Below are 26940 nucleotides of genomic sequence, written 5' to 3'. Positions count from 1 at the left end.
TTTTAATTAAATAAAAAATAGGTTTTTAAAAGTATATAGCTGACATTTGAGTGCTTTTGCTATTCCAAACATTGCTCAAAATGTTTTCACTATTTGCACATACAAAATGTGGATTATCACATTCTGTCCTCTCAGAAATCCAGTGAAATAAATTTATTGTTACCCCTACATTCATAGATAAGGAATTGGAACTTCGGAGAGTTTAAGTAAATTGCCTAAGGTTACCAAAGTTTATATACCATCTCTGACCTTTGATAGACTGGAGAGTAACATAAGCAAGTTCTGTATATGAATATACTGATTCCAAGGAAAGCTAAATTAGTAATTGTTGAAAAAAGAAAAAAAACCGAAAGGCTAATATTAAGCCCCCAAGCAGTAAAACAAGTATCTGAAAGAACAGACCTTTGGCAAGTTTAAGAAAAGGCACCCCAGGAACAGTATATTGTCAAAGGATATATGTTAATTGTGGTTTTTCACCCTGTTTTGTGAAAATGCCTCAGGAGCCATTTGGTGAGAGTGGCAGTGATCGTGAGGGGAGAAGAAAACGGTAGGGCTCTTCTTTCCTTCCCCATTCCCATACATGTAAACAATATGTAGGTATTAAAGTTAAGATTTGAGAAGGTGGGGCAGCAGCAGATAGGGTTCTGTAACTTAAAATGGAAATTGGAAAGACATTACACTAAATTTGGTGCTACTGGTCACTAAAAGTCTTTTCACTCTCTCTATTTTTATCCCATGCTGAAACTTTTATATTTGATTTTTCTGGATAGGATTCTTACAAGGAGCACATTTACCAGAAAATTGAAATGTCTGGTTATCATGGCATTTGTTCCTTGCTATAAATCATTAAATTGTCAGTATTTACTGACAATGTTCATTGATACATTCCTAAATCTCATAGAAGCATCGTAGGTTAGACTTAAGAATCTCTCTATTTCTGGAGCACGGACAAGATCTAGTTTCTAGATTTGCAAAACTTTGTTTACATGCCTTGGACTATGGGTATTTTCCCAAGATCATACCATGTATGTTAAGTACTGGATATAGCTAGTTGGCCTCCTTTAACACCTCAGTCTTTATTGTGTCATTAGCCTGCCCAGTGGATGATAATGTCATGTGGTCTATTAGACTCCCTCAAATAGACTACATGAGATTATTAGACTCTACTAGAGGTCTCCTCTAGTAGAGGGAATCTAATATACTACATGAGACTGTCATCCACTGGGCAGGCTAAATTCGTTATTCTTCAGATTGGATTAGTGCCAAAAATCATTTATTTTTAACTGACTTTCGTGATGTACTAAGAGAACAGCTCTTCTGCTTGATTAAGGTATGGGTTCTACTGTCAGGTATTTTCATTACAACTTTATTTCACCAAACTATAACAATGATTAAGATTGACAGCCAGCCCTTTTATTTTAAAGTAACATTTTTTTTTACATTTTTAAAAAATCTATTAATTTTTAAAGTTGACATGTAACATGTATTTATTATATACAACATGCTTTTTTGAAGTATATATACATTGTGAAATGGTTAAGTCTAGCTAACAAATATATTACCTCACATAGTTGTCATTTTTGCAGTGAGAATACTGAGCATCCACTCTCAGCATTTTTCAAGAACGTAGTATGTAATCATTAACTATAGTCATCATGTTGTACAATTGATCTCTTAAACTTAATCCTCCTATATAACCATAAGTATGTGTCCTTTAACCAACATCTCACTAACCCTCCTCACCTGCTAAACACTCCAGACTCTGGTAACTACCATTCTACTCTTTACTTCCAGGAGATCAACTTTTTTAAGATTCTACATATGAGGGAAATAATGTGTTATTTGTCTCTCTGTGCCAGGCTTATTTCATTTAATGCCCTCCAGATTCATTTATATTGTCAAAAATGGCAGTATTTTTTTCTTTTAAATTCCTGAATCAGTCAGATTTGATGGCTCATGCCTATAATTCCAGCACTTTGGGAGGTCCAGACAGGAGGATCACTTGAAGCCAGGAGTTCAAGACAGCGTGAGTAGCATAGCATAGCAAGACCCTGTCCCTACAAAAAATGTAAAAAATGAGCTAGGCATGGTAGAATGTGCCTGCAGTCCTAGCTACTGAGGTGGGGTGGGAGAATCACTTCACCTCAAGAGGTCAAGGTTGCAGTGAGCTATGATCATGCCACTGCACTCCAGCCTGGGCAACAGAGCAAGACCCTGTGTCTTAAAACAACAACAACAACAAAAATGGCTGCATAGTATTCCATTCTGTTCATATACTATATTTTCTTTATCCGTTCATCTGTTGATGGACACTGAGGTTGATTCCGTACCTTGGCTGTTGTGAATAGAGCTATAATGAAAGTAGGAAGTACAGATGTCTCTTCACCATGTGGATTTTATTTACCTTAGATGTATACCGAGCAGTGGCATTACTGAATGATATGGTAGTTCTATTTTTAATTTTTCAAGGAACCTCCATAGTGTTTTCCTTAGTGGCTCTACTAATTCACATTACCAACAAGTGTAGGAGGATTCCCTTTTCTCCACTCTTGCCAACACTTACTCTATTTTGTCTTTTTGCTAATAGCCATTCCAACAGGAGTGAGATAATATCTCATTATGGTTTTCATTTGCATTTGCTTGATGATTTATGACATTAAGCATTTTTTCATATACCTGTTGATAATTTGTATGTTTTCTTCTGAGAAATGTTTGTTCAGGTATTTGTGCATATTTTTAATTGGGTTATTTGTTTTCTTGTTATTGAGTTGAGTTCCGGATATTTTTCAGATATTAATCCCTTATCAGATATATAGTTTGCATATATTTTCTCCCATTCTGTGGGTTTTCTCTTCACTTTGTTGATTGCTTCTTTTGCTGTGCAGCAGATTTGTTGAAATCTCATCTATTTTTTATTTTATTGCCTATGCTTTTGAGGTTTCATTCAAAAAATTGTTGCCAGACCAATGTCATGGAGCATTGCTCCTATGCTTTCTACTAGTTTCATAGTTTTAGGTCTTACATTTCAGATTTTAATTCACTTTCAATTGAATTTTGCATATGGTGAGAAATAAGCATTTAATTTCATTCTTCTGCATGTGGATATCCAGTTTTCCTAACACTGTTTGTTAAAGAGACTATCCTTTCCCCAATGTGTGTTTTTCACATCTCGGTCAAAAATTAGTTGGTTGTAAATGCACGGATTTATTTCCGGGCTCTGTTCTATTATATTGGTCTATGTGTCTATTTTTATGCTAGTTACTTGTTGATTTGATTCCTATAGTTTTGTGTAGTATATTTTGAAGTCAGGTAGTGTGACCCCCTCCAGCATTGTTCTTCTTGATCAAGATTCCTTTGGCTATTTGGAGTCTTTTGTGGTTCCACATCAATTTTAGGATTACCTTTTCTGTTTTTATGAAAAATGTCATTGGTATCTTAAGAAGGATTGCATTGAATCTGTAGATTGCTTTGGGTAGTGTAGACATTTTAACAGTACAATCATATTTCACACAGTGATGTTTCAGTCATCAGCGTACCACTTCTTTTTTTTTTTTTTTTTTGAGACAAAGTCTCACTCTGTCGCAAGGCTGAAGTGCAGTGGTCCAATCTCGGCTCACTGCAACCTCCACCTCCTGGGTTCAAGCAATTCTCCTACCTCAGCCTCCCAAGTAGCTGGGACTACAGGTGTGTGCCACCATGCCCAGCTAATTTTTGTATTTTCAGTGGAGATGGGGTTTCACCATGTTGGCCAGGATGGTCTTGGTCTCTTGACCTCATGATCTGCCTGCATCAGCCTCCCAAAGTGCTGGGATTACAGGCATGAGCCACCACGTCCGCCCAGCATACCACTTCTAAGCCAATAGTCTCATAAAGTCATAATGGGGCTGAACATTTTCTATTACTTAATGGTAATGTAGCCATCATAAGACCACAGCTTAATGCATAACGATTTCTATTTTTAGATACACAAATATTTTCCCTTGTATAATTATTGTCTACAGTATGCAATATAGTAACCTGCCATCCAGGTTTGTAGCTTGGAAGCAATAAGCTATACTGTGTAGCTTAGGTGAGTAGTAGGAGTAGTAGGCTATACCATCTAGATATGTGTAGCTGACAGAATCTCCAAACAGCATATTTCTCAGAACATATTCCCATTGCCAAGTGACACAAGACTGTATAAATTCTTCTAATTCATGAACATGGGATCTCATTCCATTTATTTTTGTCTTCTGTTTCTTTCTTGAATGTTATATAGTTTTCAGTGTAGAGATCTTTCACTTCCTTGGTTAAATTTATTCCTAAGTATTTTATTTTCTTTTTGTAACTATTCTAAATGGGATTATTTTCTTCATTTTTTTCCCCAAATAGTTCACTGTTAGTGTATAGAAACACTAATGATTTTTTTATGTTGACTTTATTCCCTGCAAGTTTACTGAATTCATTTATTAATTCTGACAGTAATTTGGTGGAGTCTTTAGGGTTTTCTATATATAAGGATCATGTAATCTGCAGACAGGGACAATTTAACTTATTTCTTTGTCTTGCCTAATCGGTCTGGCTAGGACTTCTAGTACTATGCTGAATAGAAGTTGTAAGAGTCAGCATTCTTGTCTTGTTCAGGATCTTGGAGGAAAAGCTCAACTTTGCCCTGTTCCGTGTATTAGCTGTGAGTTGTTGCATATGGCCTTTATTGTATTGAGGTACATTTCTTCTATAACTAATTTGTTGAGTGTTTTTATCATGAAAGAATGTTGAATTTTGTCAAGTGCTTTTTTGCATCTATTGATCATATGATTTTTGTCCATCAATTCTGTTAATGTGATGTACTACATTTATTGATTTGTGTTGAACCATTGTTGAATCATTGCATCCCTTGATCACGATGTTTAATTTCCATGTATTTGTGAATTTTCCAAAGCTCTTCCTTTTATTGACTTCTAGTTTTATACTATTGTGGTCAGAAAAGATACTCTATATGATTTCAGTTTTCTTAAATTTGTTAAGATTTGTTTTGTGGTCTAGCATATGATCTATTGTGAGGAATGTCCCTTATGTAGTTAAGAATAATAATATATTCTGCAACTAAAATGTTCTGTATATATGTGTTAGGCCCATTTGGTCCAGAATATAGTTTAATTCTGATATTTTCTTGTTAATTTTCTCTCTAGATGATCTGTCCATTGCTGAAAGTGAGGTGTTGAATTTCCCTACTATTGTGTGTAGTCCTTCCAGATCTGTGAATATATGCTTTATATATTTAGATGTTCCAATGTTGGATGCATATTGTATTTATAATTGTGATATCATCTTGCTGAATTATCAACATATAATGACCTTTATCTCTTTTTTACAGTTTTTTACTTAAAGTCTATTTTATCTTAATAGAAGTATAGCTATTCCTGCTGTCTTTTGGTTTGAGTTGCATAGAATATCTTTTTCAATCTCTTTTCTTTCAGTATGTATATGTTGAAATGAGTCCCTTATAGGCAATATATAGATGGGTCTTTTTAAAAATCCAATCACTCTGTATCTTTTGATTGGATAATTTCATCCATTTATATATAAGATATTTATGTATTGATAGGTAAGGACTTAACTGCTGCCACTTGTTTCCTAATTGTTTTCCATTCTTACTGTCATTGTGGCTAAGTGATTTTCTCTAATAGTACATTTGATTCCTTGCTTTATATTTATTTTTTGTATTTATTGCAGGTTTTTGCTTTGTAATTACCATAAGGTTTACAAAAAACATTATTATTTTAAACTGATAACAACTGAAAAATAAACTCTTTTTACTACACTGTCCCTCAATGTTTTGAATTTTTGATGTTACAATTTACATCATTATTGCATATTCTTTACCAAATTTTGAATCCAGGTTTGCAGAGTTTTCTGTTCTTATTCTTTGAATAACCTTTCTACCTGTTTGCCTTTCTCTATTCCCTCTTGAACTCTAATGACTCAAAAATTTGCTCTTTTAATGCTATCTCATAAATTCCGTAAGCTTTCTTTTATTCCTTTTCAATCCTACGTCTTTTTTTCCTGACCATATATTTTCAAATAACCTGCCTTCAAGTTCACAGATTCTTTTTTTTTTTTTTTTTTTTTTTTGAGACTGAGTCTGGCTCTGTCGCCCAGGCTGGAGTGCAGTGGCCGGATCTCAGCTCACTGCAAGCTCCGCCTCCCGGGTTTACGCCATTCTCCTGCCTCAGCCTCCCGAGATGCTGGGACCACAGGCGCCCGCCACTTCGCCCGGCTAGTTTTTTGTATTTTTTAGTAGAGATGGGGTTTCACCGTGTTAGCCAGGATAGTCTCGATCTCCTGACCTCATGATCCGCCCGTCTCGGCCTCCCAAAGTGCTGGGATTACAGGCTTGAGCCACCGCGCCCGGCCTAAGTTCACAGATTCTTTGCTGCTTTGATTTTGCTATTGATGTTCTTTATCGTATTTTTCATTTTATTCATTGCATTTTTCAGCTCCAGTATTTCTGTTTGGTTTTCTTTTAATTATTATTTCAATCCATTAATTTTCTCATTCTGGTCATTTACTGTTTTCCTCATTTTGTTCAGTGTTTCTGTGTATTTTCTTGAAGTTCATTGAACTTCCTTAAAATAGCTATTTGAATTATTTGTCAGACTTTTGAGACATCTCCATCTCTTTTAGGTTTGTCATTGGAAGTTTATTTTGTCTATTTGATAAGGTCATGTTTCCCTGATTGTTCTTAATCCTTGTCGTTGTGCATCTATATCTGCATGTTGAAGAAGTAGGTACTTACTGGAATGTTTGCAGTCTGGCTTTATCTGGCTCTTTATCAGTAAGCCTGTTGTTAGATCCTGGGCACATCATCTGGTATGATCTCTAAGCCCATGACCATTGCAACTGTTACAGCATTAGGCTTTCTGCACCCAGAATTACCATGGTCAGCATAACAAGAGACTAGAATCTGTTGTTACCATGGCTGGCACAGCTCTGGGGTGCATCTGAAAATCATGAGGCCTACCTGTTACTGAGGTTTAACTGAAACCTGAGGCTGCTGTCATCATCCAGCAGTGATGGGAGCCGGAGACTGAGTATATTTTGTGAGGGCTACAGTTTACCACCTGTCACTGGGATAGGTGAGAAGATTCAATTCACAGATACCAACCTGGATTCAGTCAGCATGGGAAGTCTGCCCGGCACTGGATTTTTACTGTGTCAGGCCCGGTATTAGGGACCAAGGGAAAATCCTACACTTCTCTTTTTTTCCCCAGGCAGGGGAGATATCTCTGCGTTCTGCTGAGTAGGATTGTGGGAGGGTTGACACAGATACTGTAAAATTATTGTTTCTACCCTCTTCAATGGGTATTTTCTTATTAGTATGCCATAAACAGGTATTATGAACTTTCACTTGGTTTTCTTAGCTCTTTTGAAGATGTTTTCATGCATGGATAGTTGTTCAAAATGATGTTTCTTGAGGGGATGATCACTGGAGAGTCCTCTTTCTCCATCTGGCTCTGCCTTCTTATAATATTAATTTGTTTCATTACAAAAGTAATGCCTATCCATTATCAAACTCTTACCAAATATAAAAATTTCTAAAGAAGAAAACCACTTGTAATTCTGACACTAAGGGCCAACCGCTTTTTGCATTTTGTTGAATTTTTAAGTTTTTCACTTAAAATTTTGTAAAATTTTGAAGTAATTGTACATTCTTAAAATATTGTAAAAATGGAATAAATGGGTTCCATTTATTCATCCAGTTTCTATCTATGGTCTGATTTTACATAGCTATAGTAAAATATCAAAAACAGGACATTAACATTGGTACAACTCACTTTAATTTATATTTTAACCAGTTTTACATATACTCATCTGTGCATCTGTGTAGTTCTGTGCAATTTTATCACTTAGATTCTTGTAACAATCACAATCAAATTACAGAACTGTTTTATCGCCCCAGAAATTTCTTATGCTACCTTTTTTTTTTTTTTTTTTTTTATATTGTGGTTTTCTTTTTTTCCCCCTGGTGTGCTATGGCACAATCTTGGCTCACTGCAGCCTCTGCCTCTCTGGTTCAAGCGGTCCTCCGGCCTCAGCCTCCCAAGTTGCTGGGACTACAGGCATGCACCACCATGCCCAGCTAATTTTTGTATTTTTGGTAGAGATGGGGTTTCGCCATGTTGACCAGGCTAGTCTTGAACTCCTGAACTCAAGCAATCTGCCTGCCTCAGCCTCCCAAAGTGCTAGGATTACAAGTGTGAGCTACCACGTCCAGCTTCTTATGCTACCTCTTTATAGTTTCAACTTTCTACCTTCATTCTACTCTCTAATCCCTAACCACTGGAAACCACTAAGCTGTTCTGCAGTCCTGTGATTTTATTATCTTGAGGATTTTATAAAAGTGGAATCGTACAGTATATAGCTTTTTGAGATTGGCTTATTTCACTCAGCATAATTTCCTTGAGAATCCACTAAGTTGTTGAATGTATCAATAACTGGTTCCTTTTTATTGCTGAGTAGTATTCCATCTCTATACCACAGTTTAGGCATTCACCAATTGAAGGACATTTGGGTTGTTTCCAGTTTGGGGCTGTTACAAATAAAGCTTTTATGAATATTTTTCTGTATGTTTTTGTGTGGACATTAGTTTTCTGAATGTTATGCTCAGCATTCAATAAAGAGGGTCACCTGGAACCAAAAACCACATTAGGTATTTTAGCAGAAAGTGTTTAATATAGGAAATTATTCAAACAGTTGTGGGAGAAGTGAAATAATAAAAGAAAAACATTGAGGTAATATAGAAGTGATAATTGCAAGGACCAGTTTCTACTTCTTAGACTACAGGAACAAAGGGAAGTGGTTTGGGTTATCAGAACCCATAAGTCTGGAGGGATAGTCCTGCAGAGGTGGGACTCAGGAGAAAAGTTGCTGCCTGCTGGTGTTTGTACCATTACCTTAGGACCCTCCTGGAATGAGACTTAATAAACCTCTGAGCTGAAAAGGCCACCTAGCTGATGAGTACTTTTGAAACTCAGAGAAAGGATCTCTGAAGAGTTGAGGCTCGGCTGGAGAGGGTTGCTCTTTATCTGCTGTTATCTCAGAAGCTTAAAGGAAATGCTTGGTGCAGCTAGGTCTCAGACATCTAGAAGGGGAATTATAGCTCGTATAACTTATACTCTAATATCCCACTCATCTGTAAAGGAAATCTTGGGAGCGACACCTCATACAATTAAGAAGTGGCCCATGAGTAGCTGGTACTGGAACCTCTGAGGTGTCTAGATGAAGCTGGTCCAGGGAGTTTTAAAAGAACCTTTTGAGTGGAACTGACTGCCACTGCTAGGGCTAAGGACTTTTGCTGGGCAGATATTGATGGAAACAGTATGCAGACAGCAATGTGCAAGTTCCTTCTATCTTGTTCCTGGCTTCTAATCCTTATCTAATGTCCCACACTGACAGAACCTAATAAAAGGGGGCTGGCAAAGGAGAAATATAGTTTGCAGCATCCCAGTTCCAGTAGGACAAAACAGTATAGAAGGGTGGATTTAAGAGAGATGATAGGTTGTTAAGTGGCATTCTTATCAAATTCTCTTTTTGCTTTTGAGGAATTCCCCATGATATGAGTGGAAGGTCTCCTTCAAATGATCTATAAAGACCAGATACTTAATTGCTTCCTCCATCCTACAATCTCCCATCTGGTTAACTCCCCTTAGTTAGGGCATATGGGCATATGAATTAGGCCTAACCTATCAGACAGTTGCGCTGTCCTTCTCTACCCCCCACCCCGCTTTTCCTTGTTTTCCTCTCCAGCCTTACTTTGATTCTGTAAGAGGACCAATACAGAGAATCAAGAGACAGGAAGTTTTTCTTCTTATAGTGCTGGCAGCAGGAGCATGCAGTTTCCAGTAGAAGCAGTGCCAGTAGTGGTTTACAAGGTCCAGAAGTGGAAGCAGCCCTGTCCATACAAATGACACCTGTGGTGCAGTCCCAGCAGGAGTTTTGTTGCCTAGTCTACCCCGGCTCCTTTCCATTTTCTGATCTCAGTTCTTTGTATTTCTTAGCAATGTGAACTGCCTAATAACTTCTAAATGAATTCCTTTTCTTAAGTGAGCAAGAATCAATTTCTGTGGCTTACAATTTAGAGCACTGATTGATTCATCTTGTTTGAACCTAATAGGATTTATTTAACTGTCTCGTTGAATAAAGAAATTCTAATGCTTTGTGTTTATTTGTAAAAACAGAAAAGAGAGATGCTAGACTTGGACGGTTTTAAGTCTTTGGCCTTCACAAGTGTTTGGCAGGATATTTGGAAATTATCAGATATCCTACTGTCAGGGTAGAATTGGGTCAAATCTCCATTGTGATGGTGGTGCTAGGTGTCTATAACTCTAACAGAAAAATCAACCAACCATTTTTCTGACTGGTAGAACCTGGGAAAGTTACTTGCTATAACCAAGGCTATTAGAAAGCAAGTTGAAAATTCGAAAAAAGAGAGAGCTAGAAGAAGGGATCTCAAAATTGTATATATAAACTCTCCAAGTCTCTTGCTGACTCCTGAACCACGCTTGTGTGCACCTGACTGAGAGCAGTCTGAACCATGATCTCAGTCACTGTCCATCATGGCAGAAATGTGAGAGAGCTAAAACTCCGTTAAAGAAAACCTGCCATCATTTTAGCTGTAGGAACCAGGCAAAAGAACCTAGATAGTAAGGAGATAATCCCAAATTACAGTGCCAGAGAAAGAGAACCTAAAATTCTAAGTATAAAACTGAGCCACATGCAGTGGCTTACCACCTGTAGTCCCAGCACTTTGGGAGGTCGAGGCAGGTGGGTTGTGTGAGTCCAGGAGCTTGAGACCAGTGCCTAGGCAACCTGGCAAGACCTTGTTTCTACAAAAATTACAGAAATTATCCAGGTGTAGTAGCATGCATCTGTGGTCTCAGCTACTCCAGAGACTGAGGTGGGAGGATCATGTGAGCCCAGGAGGTAGAGGTTGCAGTGAGCCAAGATTGCACTACTCCAGCCTAGGTGACAAAGTGAGACACTGTCCAAAAAAAAAACAAACAAAAAAAGAAAAAAAAAAAAAAGGAAAAAAAAAACACTGCTCAAGTCTTCACCAGACCTTTTGAGCCCTAGCCTTCTGGGTGCCAAGAAGGGGAAACAGGCCTTCAATATGAAGACTTTTGTTTATCTGCTTCCCTTCACCCCCATCCCCCATAGCACCCTGTACCCTGTTCTGTGTAAGAATGTCTGATTCAGTCTGTCTGGAGGGTGGAGAGTGGGGCCTCTAGTGTTACCATGTGGCGGTAGGTGAGTAGTCACCAGTGCTTGGGATGGGCATGTAGAGTTTCAGGGGTCTAGTTGCACCTTTTAATGACTCAATCAATTCTGGTCTCAGCTCCATCCATGCCTTAACCTCTAGTGCTACCTCATGCCCCCAGTTCCTTTACTTCTCCAATGTTGTGTGCAAATTGGCTTGATTCTTTTGTCTTCTTTTCCCTTGTAGATTTTTAATTTTCGGTTTTCTCAGGCCTGTGAAACTGATCCAGTTTTCCTATAGAACTGATGTTTGTGGTTTCTTTTGCATAAACCTAGCACTTGACCTTTCTAGTTTTGAAACTTGAGAAAGTTACATTTGTCTTATCTGAATTCCTTTCTCAGGAAGCCAACCATCAGGCCTCCCAGGTGGTATCAAAGAACCGAAAACTTACCAGATCACTGCATCTGGACAATGAAATGCCAGAACTCTTACCTGGCATGAGTGCCTAACCAACCACCTGCTTCCTGTTGAGCAACTCCTTTTCCTTACCCCTCCCTAATTCTTATGTTTCCACACATGGTTATATTTCTTCCCTGCTCTATAGACCCCTAATTTTAGTTAGTCAGGGAGATGGATTTGAGACCTCCCATCTCAACTTTAGCACCCTATTAAAGCCTTCTTCCCTGGCAGTAATCATTGTCTCAGTGATTGGCTTGCTGTGTTGTGAGCAGCAGGACCTAGACCAAACCCCTGGTATTTTGGTAACACCTTTTAAGTCATTTACCACATTCCAACTGTGAATTTTGCTGATAAGTTTTTTCTTTTTCTTTTGGACATTTATGTCTCTCTTGTTTCTATAAGGTTATTTTGGTAGGGAATGGATATAAATGCCATGGATTTATTCACCTTTTGAAATTTTTTTGTCCTTAACAGTGAATGTTGACATGAGAAAATATGGAACCCACCTTTTTATAGATGTCTTTTTCCTGTAGCATGCATTCTTAGTGGTGGTGATATTTGGTTCTTGAGAAGGGGTGAAATCTTAGGTAAAACAATGGTTTATGGCCCCCAAAATTCTAATGGACAAAAATCTTATCCTTAGTATTTAATTTTGGGGTACAGGGTGTGGGAATGCAAAAAGCTTGAGAAACAGTGTCCTACAGCATTTCTTTTATTCTTGAAATTAATTAACCTTACAGAATATATATTCGCATTGATCTTTCTGTGTCTGTTTTTCCTGGGCATAGTGTGTCTTTCTGTTATGTGTGTTATATTCTCATGTTTGAAAACACCAGCTAAAGTTATTTTATCTGCTTTATCTCCTTTGATACTCTACATTATTATATTTCTTTCATTTTGTGCTTTTCTCAAATCTGTTTAACATGTCCATTCCTTTTTTTTTTTTTTTGAGACAGAGTCTTGCTCTGTCGCCCAGGCTGGAGTGCAAGTGGCATGATCTCGGCTCACTGCAAGCACCGCCTCCCAGGTTCATGCCATTCTCCTGCCTCAGCCTCCTGAGTAACTGGGACTACAGGTGCCCGCCACCACGCCTGGCTAATTTTTGTATTTTTAGTAGAGATGGGGTTTCACCATGTTGTACAAGATGGTCTCGATCTCTTGACCTCGTGATCTGCCCACCTCGGCCTCCCAGAGTGCTGAGATTACAGGCGTGAGCCATCCATGACTTTTTAAACCTGCCTTTTTGTTGTTGCTTCCCCCATTTTTAACTCTGTTTTTTGTTTTGTTTTGTTTTGTTTTTTAACTTAGCTCTGTCAGCCCTCTTTTCATCACTTGTCACCTTAGTTCTTCTTTAAACTTTTTAGTCTTTTTTTCCTTTAGATGAGGGGTCCCCAAACCCCAGGCCACAGACCAGTACCAGTCCATGGAACCAGACCGCACAGCAGAAGATGAGTGGCAGACAAGCCAACATTACCTCCTGAACTCTGCCTCCTGTCAGATCAGCAGCAGCATTAGATACTCATAGGAGTGCGAACCCTATCGTGAACTGTGTATGCAAGGGATCTAGGTCGCACACTCCTTATGAGAATCTAATGCCTGATGATCAAGGTGGAACAGTTTCATCCCGAAACCATTCCCCACAACCTGTCTGTGGAAAAACTGTCTTCCATGAAGCCGATCCCTGAGGCCAAAAAGTTTGTGGACTGCTGCCTTAGGTCATATCTTATATTTATCACCTCTCATTGTGTTCCGTCTAATTTTGGCCTCTATCCTACATTTGTTTCTTTCTGATAATTACCTGTCAGCACCAAGGCAAGGAGGATAAGACCAGTGAGGGACTTACTTCAATCACAAAATTTAAGGAAGCAAGAAAAAGCTCAATAATCAAGATAAATATTTTATTGCAATATTTTTTAAAGGACTAAATTACTGTGTAATAAGCAGAATATCAAAATTTTTAATAAAGATAGGATTGGTTATTGAATGAAACAATCTGTTATAAGTTTGGGGCACATACGTGTGTGTAATACAGTGATGTGAGCTTTATTGCGTAACACATCCTCTTAACCAAATCTGTCATTTCCTTTGCCCTGCAGACTCTCCTCTCGTTTTTTTTCCACTTTGTTGAGATGTAAAACTACTGTGTTATTCACAGACTTTCTACACCACTTACAATTCATGCTTTTCTCTTCTGTGCCACCTATGCTTCAGATCATTGATGGTAGAAATGGCTCCCTTGTCTGCATAGGAGGGTGTTTGCCAGAGAAAATGGTGAATTGTGAGTTACATGTTCTTTTATTTTTCTAAAGCTTTAATAAGGATATTTAACAGTACAAAATGTGAAACATTTTGAGAAATACTGGCTGGAAATATAATGGGAATGATCATGGAGTAAAAGTTTAAAACTCCTGGGCTACTTATAGCAAGAGACTGATCATCTGCTTTACTTTCTTTATTTGGTTCTTTAGATCAGCATTTCCCAATCTTTTTGGCACCAGGGACCAGTTTCATGGAAGTGGGGATGGTTTTGGGATGAAACTCTTCCACCTCAGATCATCAGCCGTTAGATTCTCATAAGGAGCAAGCAAGCAACCTAGATCCTTTGTATGCACAGTTCATTGTAGGGTTCATGCTCCTATGAGGATCTAATGCTGCTGCTGATCTGACAGGAGGCAGAGCTCAGGTGGTAATGCTTGCTTGCCTGCTGCTTACCTCCTGCTGTGTGGCCCAGTTACCAACAGTCCATGGACTGGTACTGGTTTGTGACCCAGAGTTTGAGGACTCCTGCTTTACACAGCATATGTTTCGTTTCCTCCAAGATGCTATTCTCAATAATTAGACTTGATTCTTAAGATGCCCGGATATTTAGAATTAATTTAAATTTATGATCATTATTTATGAATGTTGCTCGTTATTGCTTATGTCTTTCTGTATTTATAATTACTGAAGCAGGATATGCATTGTTTTTCCCTTTTGCTTCTTTCTAGCACACTCTACTTCTCACTATAGTCTTATTGTCTAGCACATACTGATTCAGGAAATTTAACTTGAATCCTTTAATCAGTCAGAACCATGATTTCTTATCTTAATCTTAAAAGAGAAGTTGTTTCATAGCCTAAAGAAAATGGTAGAGTTAGTTTATATTGTTTTTGCTAAATAAACTGACGAGATAAAAAGTGGATGTTGTTAAGGGAGGGAGAGAATAAACAATAAACCCTGGAAGAAGTACAAGATGTAAATTCTGTTGAGCAAATAAGTTCACTGTTGTGTTGCCCAGAGCGGATTCTTTTCCCTCCAAGGTTAAGAATCTTTTCAGGAGAGGATATTGATTGTCTCTCTCTACGGTATCTGATGGAAAAAGAGGTGGTAAATGTGATGTATTCCTGTCATATTTTAATTCATTTGTTGAGATTAAAAACAAGGATGTAAAACACTCATTTTATATATTCTTAAGAGTCAAGAGCACTGAATCAAAAAGTTGACATTTTCACTAAATGTTTACACCTTTGGTGCAGAGTATTCTGTAGATAGCTCACATAGATCTTATGTAATATTCATTTTATTTTTTCCTTTAGCTGAAAGTGCTCTTGGTTGTTACTATCAAAGACATGTAAAAGCCTGGAAGTTAATTTTAGATACTTAAAGGGAAATGTTAACATTATTTTTATCTTGCTTTGTTAAATTTCATAAGATTTGATAAATAAGATATCAAGAATAATGAAATAAAATTATTAATGGGCGTTTACTCTTGAATAATGAAGTAAGAAAAAAGTAGTAAATCTATATTCTAAAACTTATTTTGGCCTTAAAAAAAATTCTGCTTTTAGCTTGGCACAGTAGCTCATGCCTGTAACCGCAGCAACATGAGAGGCCAAGGTGGGAGGATTGTTTGAGGCCAGGAGTTTGAGACCAGCCTGGACAACACAGCAAGGCTCCATTTTTTTTTCTTTTTTTTCTTTTTTTTTGAGACATAGGTCTCGCTCTGTCACCTGGGCTGGAGAGCGGCGCAATCTTGGCTTACTGAAACCTCAGCCTCCCGGGTTTAAGCAATTCTCTGCCTCAGCCTCCCAAGTAGATGGGATTACAGACACCCATCACCATGCCCAGCTAATTTTTGTATTTTTAATAGAGACAGGGTTTCACCATCTTGGCTGGGCTGGTCGTGAATCCTGACCTCGTGATCCACCTGCCTTGGCCTCCCAAAGTGCTGGGATTACATGCGTGAGCCACCGCGCCTGGCCAGCAAGGCTCCATCTTTAAAAAATTTTAAAAATTTAGCAGGACATGGTGGTGTGTGCCAACAGTCCCAGTTGGGAAGCGTGAGGATCACCTGAGCCCCGGAGTTTGAGGCTGGAGTGAGCCTTTGTTCCTGCCATTGCACTCCAATGTGGGCAATAGAGCAAGACCCTCACCTCAAAAGTAAATAAAAAGTTATCCTTTTCATGGTGTTCTCACTAGTTAACTCAAAGCATTTGATGAAAATATTAGCTGTATTTTAGAAGTAGATGTTTGTAGCATATGTGACAACTCTTTTGTAAGAGTAGTGAGTGAAAAATGGCTTTTGGTAACTGTGCCTTTGTACATTCTTATCTGAGACATCTTCAGATAAGTTACTTGAATAGAAAAATAAAAAGTAACAAGTCTCCCACCACAGAATGAGTATGTTCATGTTTTGGCTTTGGGGTATAACACTTCTAAGGATATAATTAGCTTTGCTTTTCATTTTCTACTTTTTCTCCACAGCCTCATGATTTTGATGAATGTCGATTTGACATTAGTGTAAATGATAGTGTTTGGTATCTTCGTGCTCAGGATCCAGATCATAGACAGCAATGGATAGATGCCATTGAACAGCACAAGGTAAGATCCCTGATGTTTACCTGTCCATGGAGGACTAGGTAAGAGATTGTTAACAGTGCCTTAAAAAAATATTGACATGTGACATTAGTTACTGAAACATTGAACGTTACTTGGGTGGTAAAGATTAAAGCAGTTCATATGTAAATTTTTGAAATAATTTTATTTTTAACGCTTTAGTTGTACTAAGGGTATTTGCTATGATAAATATTATTTGACTGGGCGTGGTGGCTCACGCCTGTGTTCCCAGCACTTTGGGAGGCCAGGGCAGGTGGATCAACTGAGGTCAGGAGTTCAAGACCAGCCTGGCCAACATGGTGAAACCCCCTTTCTACTAAAAATACAAAAATTAGCTGTGCTTAGTGGCGAGCACCAGTAATCCCACCTACTCAGGAGGCTGAGGCAGTAGAATTGCTTGAATCTGGGAGGCGGAGGTTTCAGTGAGCCGAGATTGCACTACTGCATTCCAGCCTGGGCGACAGAGCAAGACTCCGTCTCAAAAAAAGAAAAGATAAAATATTGTTCATTGTTAACTAAAACAAAAATATGTTCTTTTTCATAAAACATATTTTGATTTTTTATTTATGATTTGCTTCATAATAAATACCTTTTTTATGATCTAAAGAAAAGGATTTTTGAAATAACATTGGATTATAAAACCCTAACTTGTAAAAGCTTCAATGTTTATTTTTGTTATAACTCTTTGGGTAAATTCTTAGTAGGAACATTTGTAAATCGGTTATTCTTTGTAAACGTGAGGCTATCTAATGATAAACCTGTAGAAAGTATTATTATATAAATATATAAGGTACATTCATATAATTTAAAGCTTGTTTTTGACTTTTGTTAATAAATATTAAGTAGACTGAAGAAATACATTAATAAATATGTATTATTAGCTAATTCAGTAATACCATGATAAAACAAAGAACAGAGAAAGTTCTAAATCCACCATATCATTCTTGAGTATGACTTTAGAGAAGTTTTGCTTGTTTACATACTTGCCTGTACTTGTTCGTTTGAGTTTCACAGAAGTTGAAACACTACAACTGTTTTGGTTATTTTTAACAGGCACAAAACACACACACACACACCCCTACACCCATACACCCAAGAAAAACCAGTCTGGCCTGAAAAAGAAAAACTAACACAATTGATAAAGAAGTATGCGATTGTGAAATCTCTGGTACTGTTTTGGTTATTTTTAACAAGCGCAAAACAACACACACACACACACACACACACACACACACCCCTACACCCATACACCCAAGAAAAACAAGTCTCACCTGAGATTGCATAATTCTTTATCCAATCGTATTAGCTTTTCTTTCTTGGTTTGTTAAGATTTCTACCAGCCTAAATAAAATTGACTGTTACCTGTCTTTTTTTGTTTTAGCTTTAGGACTATATATTTAAACTTTAGTGTTAAGTTTTTAAAACATTTTCTAAGTCTTAGTTATCTTGGTAATGTTACTTCAGAAAAGTCTAAATATGGAAAAAAATTATTGTTTTTCTATTATTTAAAAGAGAAATGAGCTAGTATTCAAAAAATCTCAATGCTCTGGAGCCAGGCCATACATGCAGCCTCTGCCATGTATGACATGTGTGAGCTTGGCCATGGTAATTAACCTCTTCTTAGTGTTTATTCTCAGCTGTCAATGTTGGTACTTCTCAAAGTTGTAGTAAGACATAAATGAGATAATATGCAAAGTTTCTTACCAGAATGACTGATATATTTGCCCATTTATGGCATATAGGAAAAGCAAGAGATTTGGAGTCCCAACTAAATTCACTAAATTATACCATCTTGTTTCTGGATGAAGAGTTTTACATTAGGTGAGAGAAGCTAAATGTGCATATAAGGAGAACATCCTGTTTCATGTTATTTAATCAAGGCCAGCCATCTCACTAGTGATTAAAGATGTTATTAAGTAGAATTAATTTCTATATTTTTAATGGAGATGACCTTTAAGGGCTTAATCAGTTGATTTTTATTACAGGGCAAGTTTTTTTCTGTTTTAATTAAACATATTTTATTTTGCTCACTTTTCTCTGTTAAGTCCAATGACAGTTCCTTTGCAAGGTTCCTGTTTTGTGTTTTCTTCCTTTAGTGAAGATTAATGCATGAAGCATATATTTCTCCTATACTGTTGATTTCTTTACATCTTTGAACAATGGGTAGATTTAATCTTTGGGTCTCTCTCAGAACAGTGGGATTTAAGCTGAGATAACAAATTTCGAGTGATTTTTAGTTCTTGAAAAAAATACTCAACTGCAGGGTTGTGATGCCTTGTACAAGCTTGCCCTTTCTTTCTTTTTTTTTTTTTTTGAGATGAGGTCACTCTGTCACCCAGCATGGAGTGTCATCTCGGTTCACTTCAGCCTCTGCCTCCTGGGCTCAAATGATCCTGTCACCTTAGCCTCCCAAGTAGCTGGGACTACAGGTATGCACCACCATGCCTGGCTAATTAATTTTTTGTATTTTCGGTAGAGACAAGAGTTTTGCCATGTTGCCCAGGCTGATCTTGAACCCCTGAACTCAAGTGTTCTGCCCGCGTCAGCTTCCCAAAATGCCGGGATTACAGGTGTCAGCCTCGCACCCAGCCCCCCCTTTTTTATTTTTAAAGATAGTCTATTCATAGACAAGGAGAAATCTTTGTTAATTGTTGTTAATATTATTTAATGTACTAAAGTAAAATATGTGATGTATGCCAACTGAGCAGCCTATTAGTGAATATTTAAGTGAATTCATATTTAGAATATGAATTCTAAAAGTAAATTATTGAGTCATTTAATATGTAAGAGGGAGAAATTTCAAATGTTATCATTGTTTTTTTTTCCCCCATAGACCAGGGCTAGTGAGATGTTTCTTGATTCATTCTTCAGTATCATTAAGGAATATTGACTGTAGAAGCTAAGTTTAGTAATTTTACTATTTAAGTATGCATTACTGTCTTGATACTCTATATAAAACTGTACAGGCATAATGATGATAATGATAGGAGCTACCACTTACTGAGAATCACCAAGTAGTAATCATTGTATTCAGTGCTTTGTGTGTTTTATTTTCTCCCTGCTATCCTGAAAAATAGAGTATTATTTTGCAGATGAGGAAACAAGTTTAGATTAAAATTAAGGAATTTGCCTGAGACTGTACTGTCTTTTAGTTCATGATTTCTGAGTATTTGATTTTGTGTTAATTCACTTGTCTATCTGTTACCATTAATAAACTGATTTTTTATGAACAATTCCCATGAGCTCACCTCCTGCAAATTATGGTGTATAATCTGAGTTCTGCTATACCTATGCAAGATAAATATAAGCTCATTTTTCTTTTTGCCTATGGATTGTCAAACAGGACAGTGTATTATATTGGTAACTGTTTCAGTACTGGATTCTGGAGTCTGGCAAATGTGGATTTGAATCCTGGCACTACTGTATATTAGATTAGTGCAAAAGTAACTGTGGTTTTGGACCATGATTTTTAAATCATTTTAACTAGGCTCAAACACATCTTTATTAATCAAAATAGGAACCATTACAATCAACACATTGTTGCCAATAAGAAATAAGTTTGTTTATTCCTGTAGCATAAAAATCTGTGCTTTGGGATTCTCAAACTCTTGGAAAGCATTTTCTGCATCCTGCTGGTTGTGGAAGCATTTTCCCTGCAAAAAGTTGTCAAGTTGCTTGAAGAAGTGGTAGTCAGTTGGCAAGAGGTCAGGTGAACGTTGCAGATGAGGCAAAACTTTGTAGCCCAGTTTGTTCAACTTTTGAAACATTGGTTGTGCAACGTACAGTCAGACATTGTGAAGAAGAATTGGGCCCTTTCTATTGACCAGTGCTGGCTGTAGGCATTGCAGTTTTCTGTGCATCTCATCTATTTGCTGAGCATACTTTTCAGATGGAATGGTTTCACCGGGATTCAGAAAGCTGTAGTGGATCAGACTGGCACCTTTTTTTGGTGCAAGTTTGGCTATGGGAAGTGCTTTGGAACTGCTTCTTGGTCCAGCCACTAAGCTAGTGGTCACCAGTTACTGTATAAAATCCACTTTCGTCACATGTCACAATCTGATCGAGAAGTGGTTCTTTATTGTTGCGTAGAATAAGAGAAGATGACACTTCAAAACTGTGATTTTTTAAATTTTCACTCAGCTCATGAGGCACCCACTTAATCAAGTTTTTTCACCTTTCCAATTAGCTTCAAATCCCAAACAACTGTAGAATGGTCGACATTGAGTTCTTCGGCAACTTCTTGTGTAGTTGTAAGAGGATCAGCTTCCATCATTGGTCTTAGTTGGTCGTTGTCAACTTCTGATGGCCAGCTACTACGCTCCTCATCTTGAAGGCTCTCATCTCCTTTGCATATTTCTTGAAACACCACTGCACTGTACGTTCGTTAGCAGTTCCTGGGCCAAATGCGTTGTTGATGTTGCAAGTTGTCTCCGCTGCCTTATGACCCATTTTGCACTCAAATGAGAAAATCATTTGAATTTGCTTTATTTGCTTTTTGTCTAACATCAATTTTCATAGTCTAAAATAGATATAAACAGCAAGTAATAACATTAGCAAAAAACATAAAGCAAGAAATGCACATTAAAATAATGTGTAATATAACCACATTTATTTAAGAATGTAATCCAGTATCAAACAGCAAATTTCAACAATGCAAAAACTGCAATTACATTAGCACCAACCTAATACTAGCTGAATGGCCTTGGTAAGTTATTTAGAGGAGGAAAAAAATGATAGTTTACGGTATGCGTTACCCTACCCTCAGCACTCCCAACAAAAATAAGCAAACAAAATAACCTATCCATGATAAACCAAGAGTATTATACTTTGTGGTTAGCCAGTTTATTCAGTTCATTTCACAGTTACTTCATCAGTGCACCGCTTGCTATTAGCAGACCTGTACTTTTCTGTTCTGATGCCATTGGATGGGCTTTTAATACCTTTTCTTGTTGGCCTTTTGTTAGGGCTTACCTGGAACATTTCAGTTATTTTCAACATCTGGAGGAAGAGGTTGGGGGTTTCTTTTCCTTCCTTCCCAGGAGACCCTTACGCTGATGATAAATTATTTGTATTGATCTATTACACCCATGCACATTCACGCACCCTCCACTTGCTCGCTCGCTTTCTCATACATACACGTGTGCAAGCAAAATGAGTTTTATTTTACAAGACTTCTAAACAATAGTAATGGTGATGGTGATGAAGATAGCTAACATTTTTGAGGATTTATGTATGCCTAATATGATAAACACTTTTATATATATTATCTCACTTTTTCCTCACTTTTATGAGATTAGCATTATTATCCTGTTTTTACAGATTAGGAAATTGGGGCATAGAGAGGTGAAATAATTTGTCCAAGGTCAATCAACTAGTTAGTGAGGAAGCCAGCATTCAGACCTAGGTCTTTTCTGACCCAGAACCAGGGCTTTTGACCAGCATGCAATTCTGTGCTTTAAGTATGTATTTCTGTGAATTATGTTTTGTTGACATAAATCATGGGCTTCTTGAATCACGATATTCTCATATTTTCTGTTTGTTCCTCACAACTATATTATTTAGACCATAACTTCTTGAAGACTCAGACATATTCTAATTAAACTTCTTTGTAGGAATCAGCAAAGCATTGGGCATGCAAATTTTTTATTTGAAATAATTTACAGTATTGTAAAACAGATTTTATGGGAGAAATTTGTGATATTTGAAGGCTTTTTACCCTTAAAATCCTCATGGTTTGTATTACAGTGATTACTGACAGAATACTTTCTGTCTAGCTTTACTGTTTTGACCTCCTTGGTATCCATTCTAGAATGGCTTGCTCACTACAAGAAAAGTTTTAACGAAATGACTGTATGATTTAAATATTCGCAATGTATTAGAAATCACGTAATTCAATGTGACATAATACAGCAGCCCCTGCAGAAAAAAAGTTATTCCCAAGGTCATTCTTAAATTCAAAAATTCTATTTCAATTTATAACATAGAAAAGGACATATGTATACCAGACCAGTAATTTTATTTAGGAATAATATGCTGGCTTTATTCTGTGGAGTCCATTAATATTCTGCATTTCTCCTTATGATTTTGAGACAACACTAAATTATTTTTGTTTTAAATATCTTAGCCATCTTTCATGCTATCTTGAGTTCAAATGAGATAGTGTTTGTAAAAGTTCTTTAAAAAAACTGAAAGCTGTATGAATTAAAGTTAAGATTGTATAAAGTTAAGCTAACATTTTTGTAGTAAAGAGGTGCCTATTGTCAAAGGGCTCTGTGAGCATTTTCTATATAATTTATCAAAGATATATAATAAACCATCTTTTGATACTATTTTTTTAATTATAGGATTATTTTCAGAATCTTCTACAACTAGAATACGTGTGATTTTGATTAAATAAAGTTTCTGCTTACTATGAAAAAAATGTACTCCCCCACTTCAACCCCTCAAATCCCTAAAACTAACAAGAAGGCTTTCCTGACACTAGCAGATTTAAAAGTCATCTTGAAAAAGTTAAGTTTCTTGCCTCTGACAGAGTTTATGGTAATCATATGACATTCTTATGTCCGAAAGATTTAGGATCTACCTTAGTAGATCCTAAAATGTTGGTGCCTGTGGGCCACACAGACTTTCCTCACATTGTGGAAATTATCCATGACACAAAGATTCATATGAAAATGTAAAATTAGGGAGGAAGAATCCAAATGGTAATTTTTAGAGATGTTGATTTTCTGTAGTGGGAATCTAGAGGCAATTATCTTGTCATTTAATATTTGTGGAATTGTTGTTACCCTTTGTGAAGGCCGAATTCATGTGTGAAGCATCAATGAACTTTGAAAGAAAGGTTCATTCACAACCTGAGAAGCTCAGAGATTTCTTTTTGAGAAAATTATATGGAAAACACTTTTTGAAGGGAACATATATTTTATTTGAAATAAAATGAAGTGTGAAAAAAGTCTTTTACCAAGAGAACCCCATTATTGAGCCATCTAAGTGAAGCTCAAGACCTACTTTAGAGATCTTTTAAAAATTTTGTTGCTTTTACCATAATGAAATATTTCCCCTGTGCTCTGTCAGAGTAAGTTTGATTTGCTGCTTTTTTTTTTCTAATTTTAGGAGCAATTTCTACTTAGTTGACACTTTCATTTTTTTGTCTTAAATTTGACATAATCTTAGGAAACTTCTAAAATAGCTAGATGGCAGAATTATTAACTCTTAGTAGTTTTTAAATAACAAGGTTATATAAAGTCGTACTGTTGGTGTGTGCCATTTTAAATCAGTATTAGATTTTAACAGATACCCTTTCTATACTCATCTGCTTTATAAATTATATAAAACTTAGCTTCACATTTGAATATGATTTAACTGGGAAGTGTTTAAGAATGCAAATATAACTTATTATTTTGAGTGTTTACTTCATATAAGTAATTTCATGAGTGTATTAGAACCAAGTCTCCATTTACCTATTTGCATCATATGATGATGACAGAGGATCAAATTTTACTTCCTCTTTACATTCAAGAGTTTTAAATTTTGAGGGAAGGACAAATAATATAGTTCTCACAGTAGTCAGGGCTCTGCCATTTTCTCAAGTTGTAGAAGAATAAGTACATAGAATCACAACTGACTTTTATTAACCAGCAAAGAAACTTCATGTTGTCTCTGGATGTTTCAGTCATTAAAATCAAGAATTTGGTTCCTAGTAATGGGAATTAACTGCCAAATTGCATGCAGTAATCCACACACCATTAGTAAATTTTTTTAAAACACCGCAATGTGGGTAGTATCAAACTACCAGCATTTTTTAGGTTGGTGAAATCAAAGAGGAAAGCAAGATACCAACCAACCCCCTTTAGTTTTTATAGTCTTCTGGAATAAAAATAATTCAGTTGTCAAGCATTTATAAGTAACTTCGTATTTGTCATTTTTTCCTGCCTGCAGTATTTGAAAACTGGTATCTGAGACGTTAGAAGTTTATTTTGTCAAGGTTATGGATCATGACCCATGACACAGCCCTAGGAGGTCCTGAGAACATGTGCCCAAAGTTGTTGGGTTACAGCTTGGGTTATGTTTTAAGAGACATAAAACATCAACAGTACATGTGAGACATACGTTAGTTCAGTCCAGAAAAGCAGGAAAACTTGGAAGGGGTGGGAAACTTACAAGGTCATTGGGAGATTCAAAGATTTTCTGATTGGCAGTTTGTTGAGTTATTATCTAAAGGCTTAGAATCAGTAGAAAGAAGTGGTTGGGTTAAGATAAGGGATTGTGGAGACCAGGGTTACTTTTTAGGTAAATGAAGTCTCATGGGTGGCTGCCCCACCAGAGGCAGTAGAAGGCAAATGTTTCCTATACAGATCCTGAAAATGTTCTAAACTCAGTCTCTTCAGGATCAGAAAAAGACCTGGATAGGGAAAGGCTCTCTATTCTCTATAGGAAGTAAGTTTCCCCTATAAGAGACAGTTTTGCAGGGCCATTTCAAAATATGTCAAAGAAATATGTTTTGGTGTAAAATACTTTGGTTTCTTTCAGGGCCCTACTATACTATACTAGAGTCAGGCTGGAATTTGGTATCTTCTTGCTGTAGAGTCTGTTCTGTTAGTCTTAGAATCTCTATTTTAATGTTATGCTGGTCAGCTCTGTGCCTGAACTCCCTAGGGAGGATAGTATAATGAGGCATGCCTGACCCACCTCTCTTCCAGTCATGGTCTGAACTAGTTTTTCAGGTTTAGTTGGGTCCCCTTGGCCAGGAGGAGGGTACATTCAGCCAGTTGGTGGGGCGCCTAGAATTTCATTTTTGGTTTACACCTAAATACTTCAAAAAATAAATCTTGGAGAGAGAGGAAAGGTCAGTGATTTTTCAGAAGTCTGAGAAGATGCTTAACTTTTACCAAGATGGTAAAAGGATTGGGAAGATTGTACATTGAATAGTGAAGGAAGAAGATATTTAGATAGCTAATCGTATTAACTAATATAACCAATCGAACAGATGTAATTTAACAAGATACTATGTCAAAAAGACAGGGAGATTGTTACAAATCAATACAAAAAGTTTAGGAAGTTCAATTAAGGGGGAAAAAGCCAGAAGATTTGACTGCTACTTCATAGTAGGATGCTCAGATGGGTAATAAACATAAATAAAGGTACTTCATGCTATTAATCATCAGAGAAGTGCAAATTTAAACCTCAGTGAGATACCACCATATACCCACCAGAATGGCTTTTAAAAAAAAAAAGAAAAAAAAAACACCAAGTGTTGGTGAGGACATGGAGCAACAAGTAATCTCATACATTGCTGATGTAAGTTGTAAATTGTGCACACACTTGGAAAACCATTTTTCAATATCTACTAAAGCTGAGCATAGATATCCCCTCTGCTCAGATGCATATTGAAAATTTGAAGCTCTCACAAGTATTGATGTCATAGGTCCATTCATTTTAATTAAGCTGTTTAGGTTATAGGGACTGGAGGCCAGCCTGTATTCCCTTGAGAAATGGGAAAATTCCCAGCAACCAAGAAAATTTAGAATATGCTACCCGCAAGGAAAGGTGGAATTGTATACTTAACCCAAGTGCTCTTATTGTTAACAAAACTCCAATCACATGCCCTCAGCTACAGTTAATATATCTGTTTCATCCTATTATTTCTTTTCTCCTTTTTGAAATTCCTGTTTATTCATAACTTTTGCTCTCCTATCCTATTCTTAGTTTCTGTTTCCTTGGTTTGTCATTTTTCTGTCTTTTGATTTCAACCCCTAACTGCCTTAATCTCTTAGTATGTCCCAAAGTAAAAAGAAAAAAAAAAGTCTACTTGCCATTTCACACCACATTACTATGAATTTGTTAATTATTTGTTGTTAAAGAAAGTTTAAAGGAAGGGGTAGGATTGGCAGTTATGCAAGTATAATGTCCTGAAAATGCATTTTATAATTTTGCATAGAGTTTACCAGATTTTCAAGTTTTTATAATGTTTACTACATGTTTACCACTAACAATTTAGGTTACTGTTACTAGATTTTCAGCTTAATTCTCTATCCTTTTTTCATCTGTAATTTGTGAAATATTTATTTAGGTAACAAGTTATAAAAAAAAGTTAATCTAGAGTCGAATAACTGTTCCATATAATTCTTACAGAAGATATTAAAGAAAATGAGATTATATACTGCAGAAGTTATTTCTGTACAATGCCCTGATGTGGTATTTAAATTTTTATTTAATGAAGAGGGAAGATTTCTGACAGTCACTGGGACACATGGGATTCTGCTTTTTTCTATATTTAATATGGAAAAGTAATGTTGGGAGACATGGCTTATACATATTGACAGCAATATAAACTGTTTTCCAGTTTTACTTGCTGAGTATTAGGACAT

The 26940-nt window shown here is 36.7% G+C and overlaps 1 protein-coding gene across 3 annotated transcripts in view; it reads left to right on the top strand.

The window, feature by feature from the left end:
* The window catches only part of CERT1 (ceramide transporter 1), a 149027-nt gene that overhangs the window by 41413 nt on the left and 80674 nt on the right, over positions 1-26940 (top strand). For all 3 annotated transcript variants that reach the window (XM_017959650.1, XM_003899825.5, XM_009208629.3), the window contains one exon: positions 16442-16558. In XM_017959650.1, the coding sequence (XP_017815139.1) occupies positions 16442-16558 (117 nt within the window). The remainder of the gene's footprint in view (positions 1-16441; positions 16559-26940) is intronic.

The sequence above is a fragment of the Papio anubis genome, chromosome 5, assembly GCF_008728515.1.
Source record: "Papio anubis isolate 15944 chromosome 5, Panubis1.0, whole genome shotgun sequence".
Classification (NCBI taxonomy): domain Eukaryota; kingdom Metazoa; phylum Chordata; class Mammalia; order Primates; family Cercopithecidae; genus Papio; species Papio anubis.
This window is presented reverse-complemented; position numbering and strand designations above follow the sequence as displayed.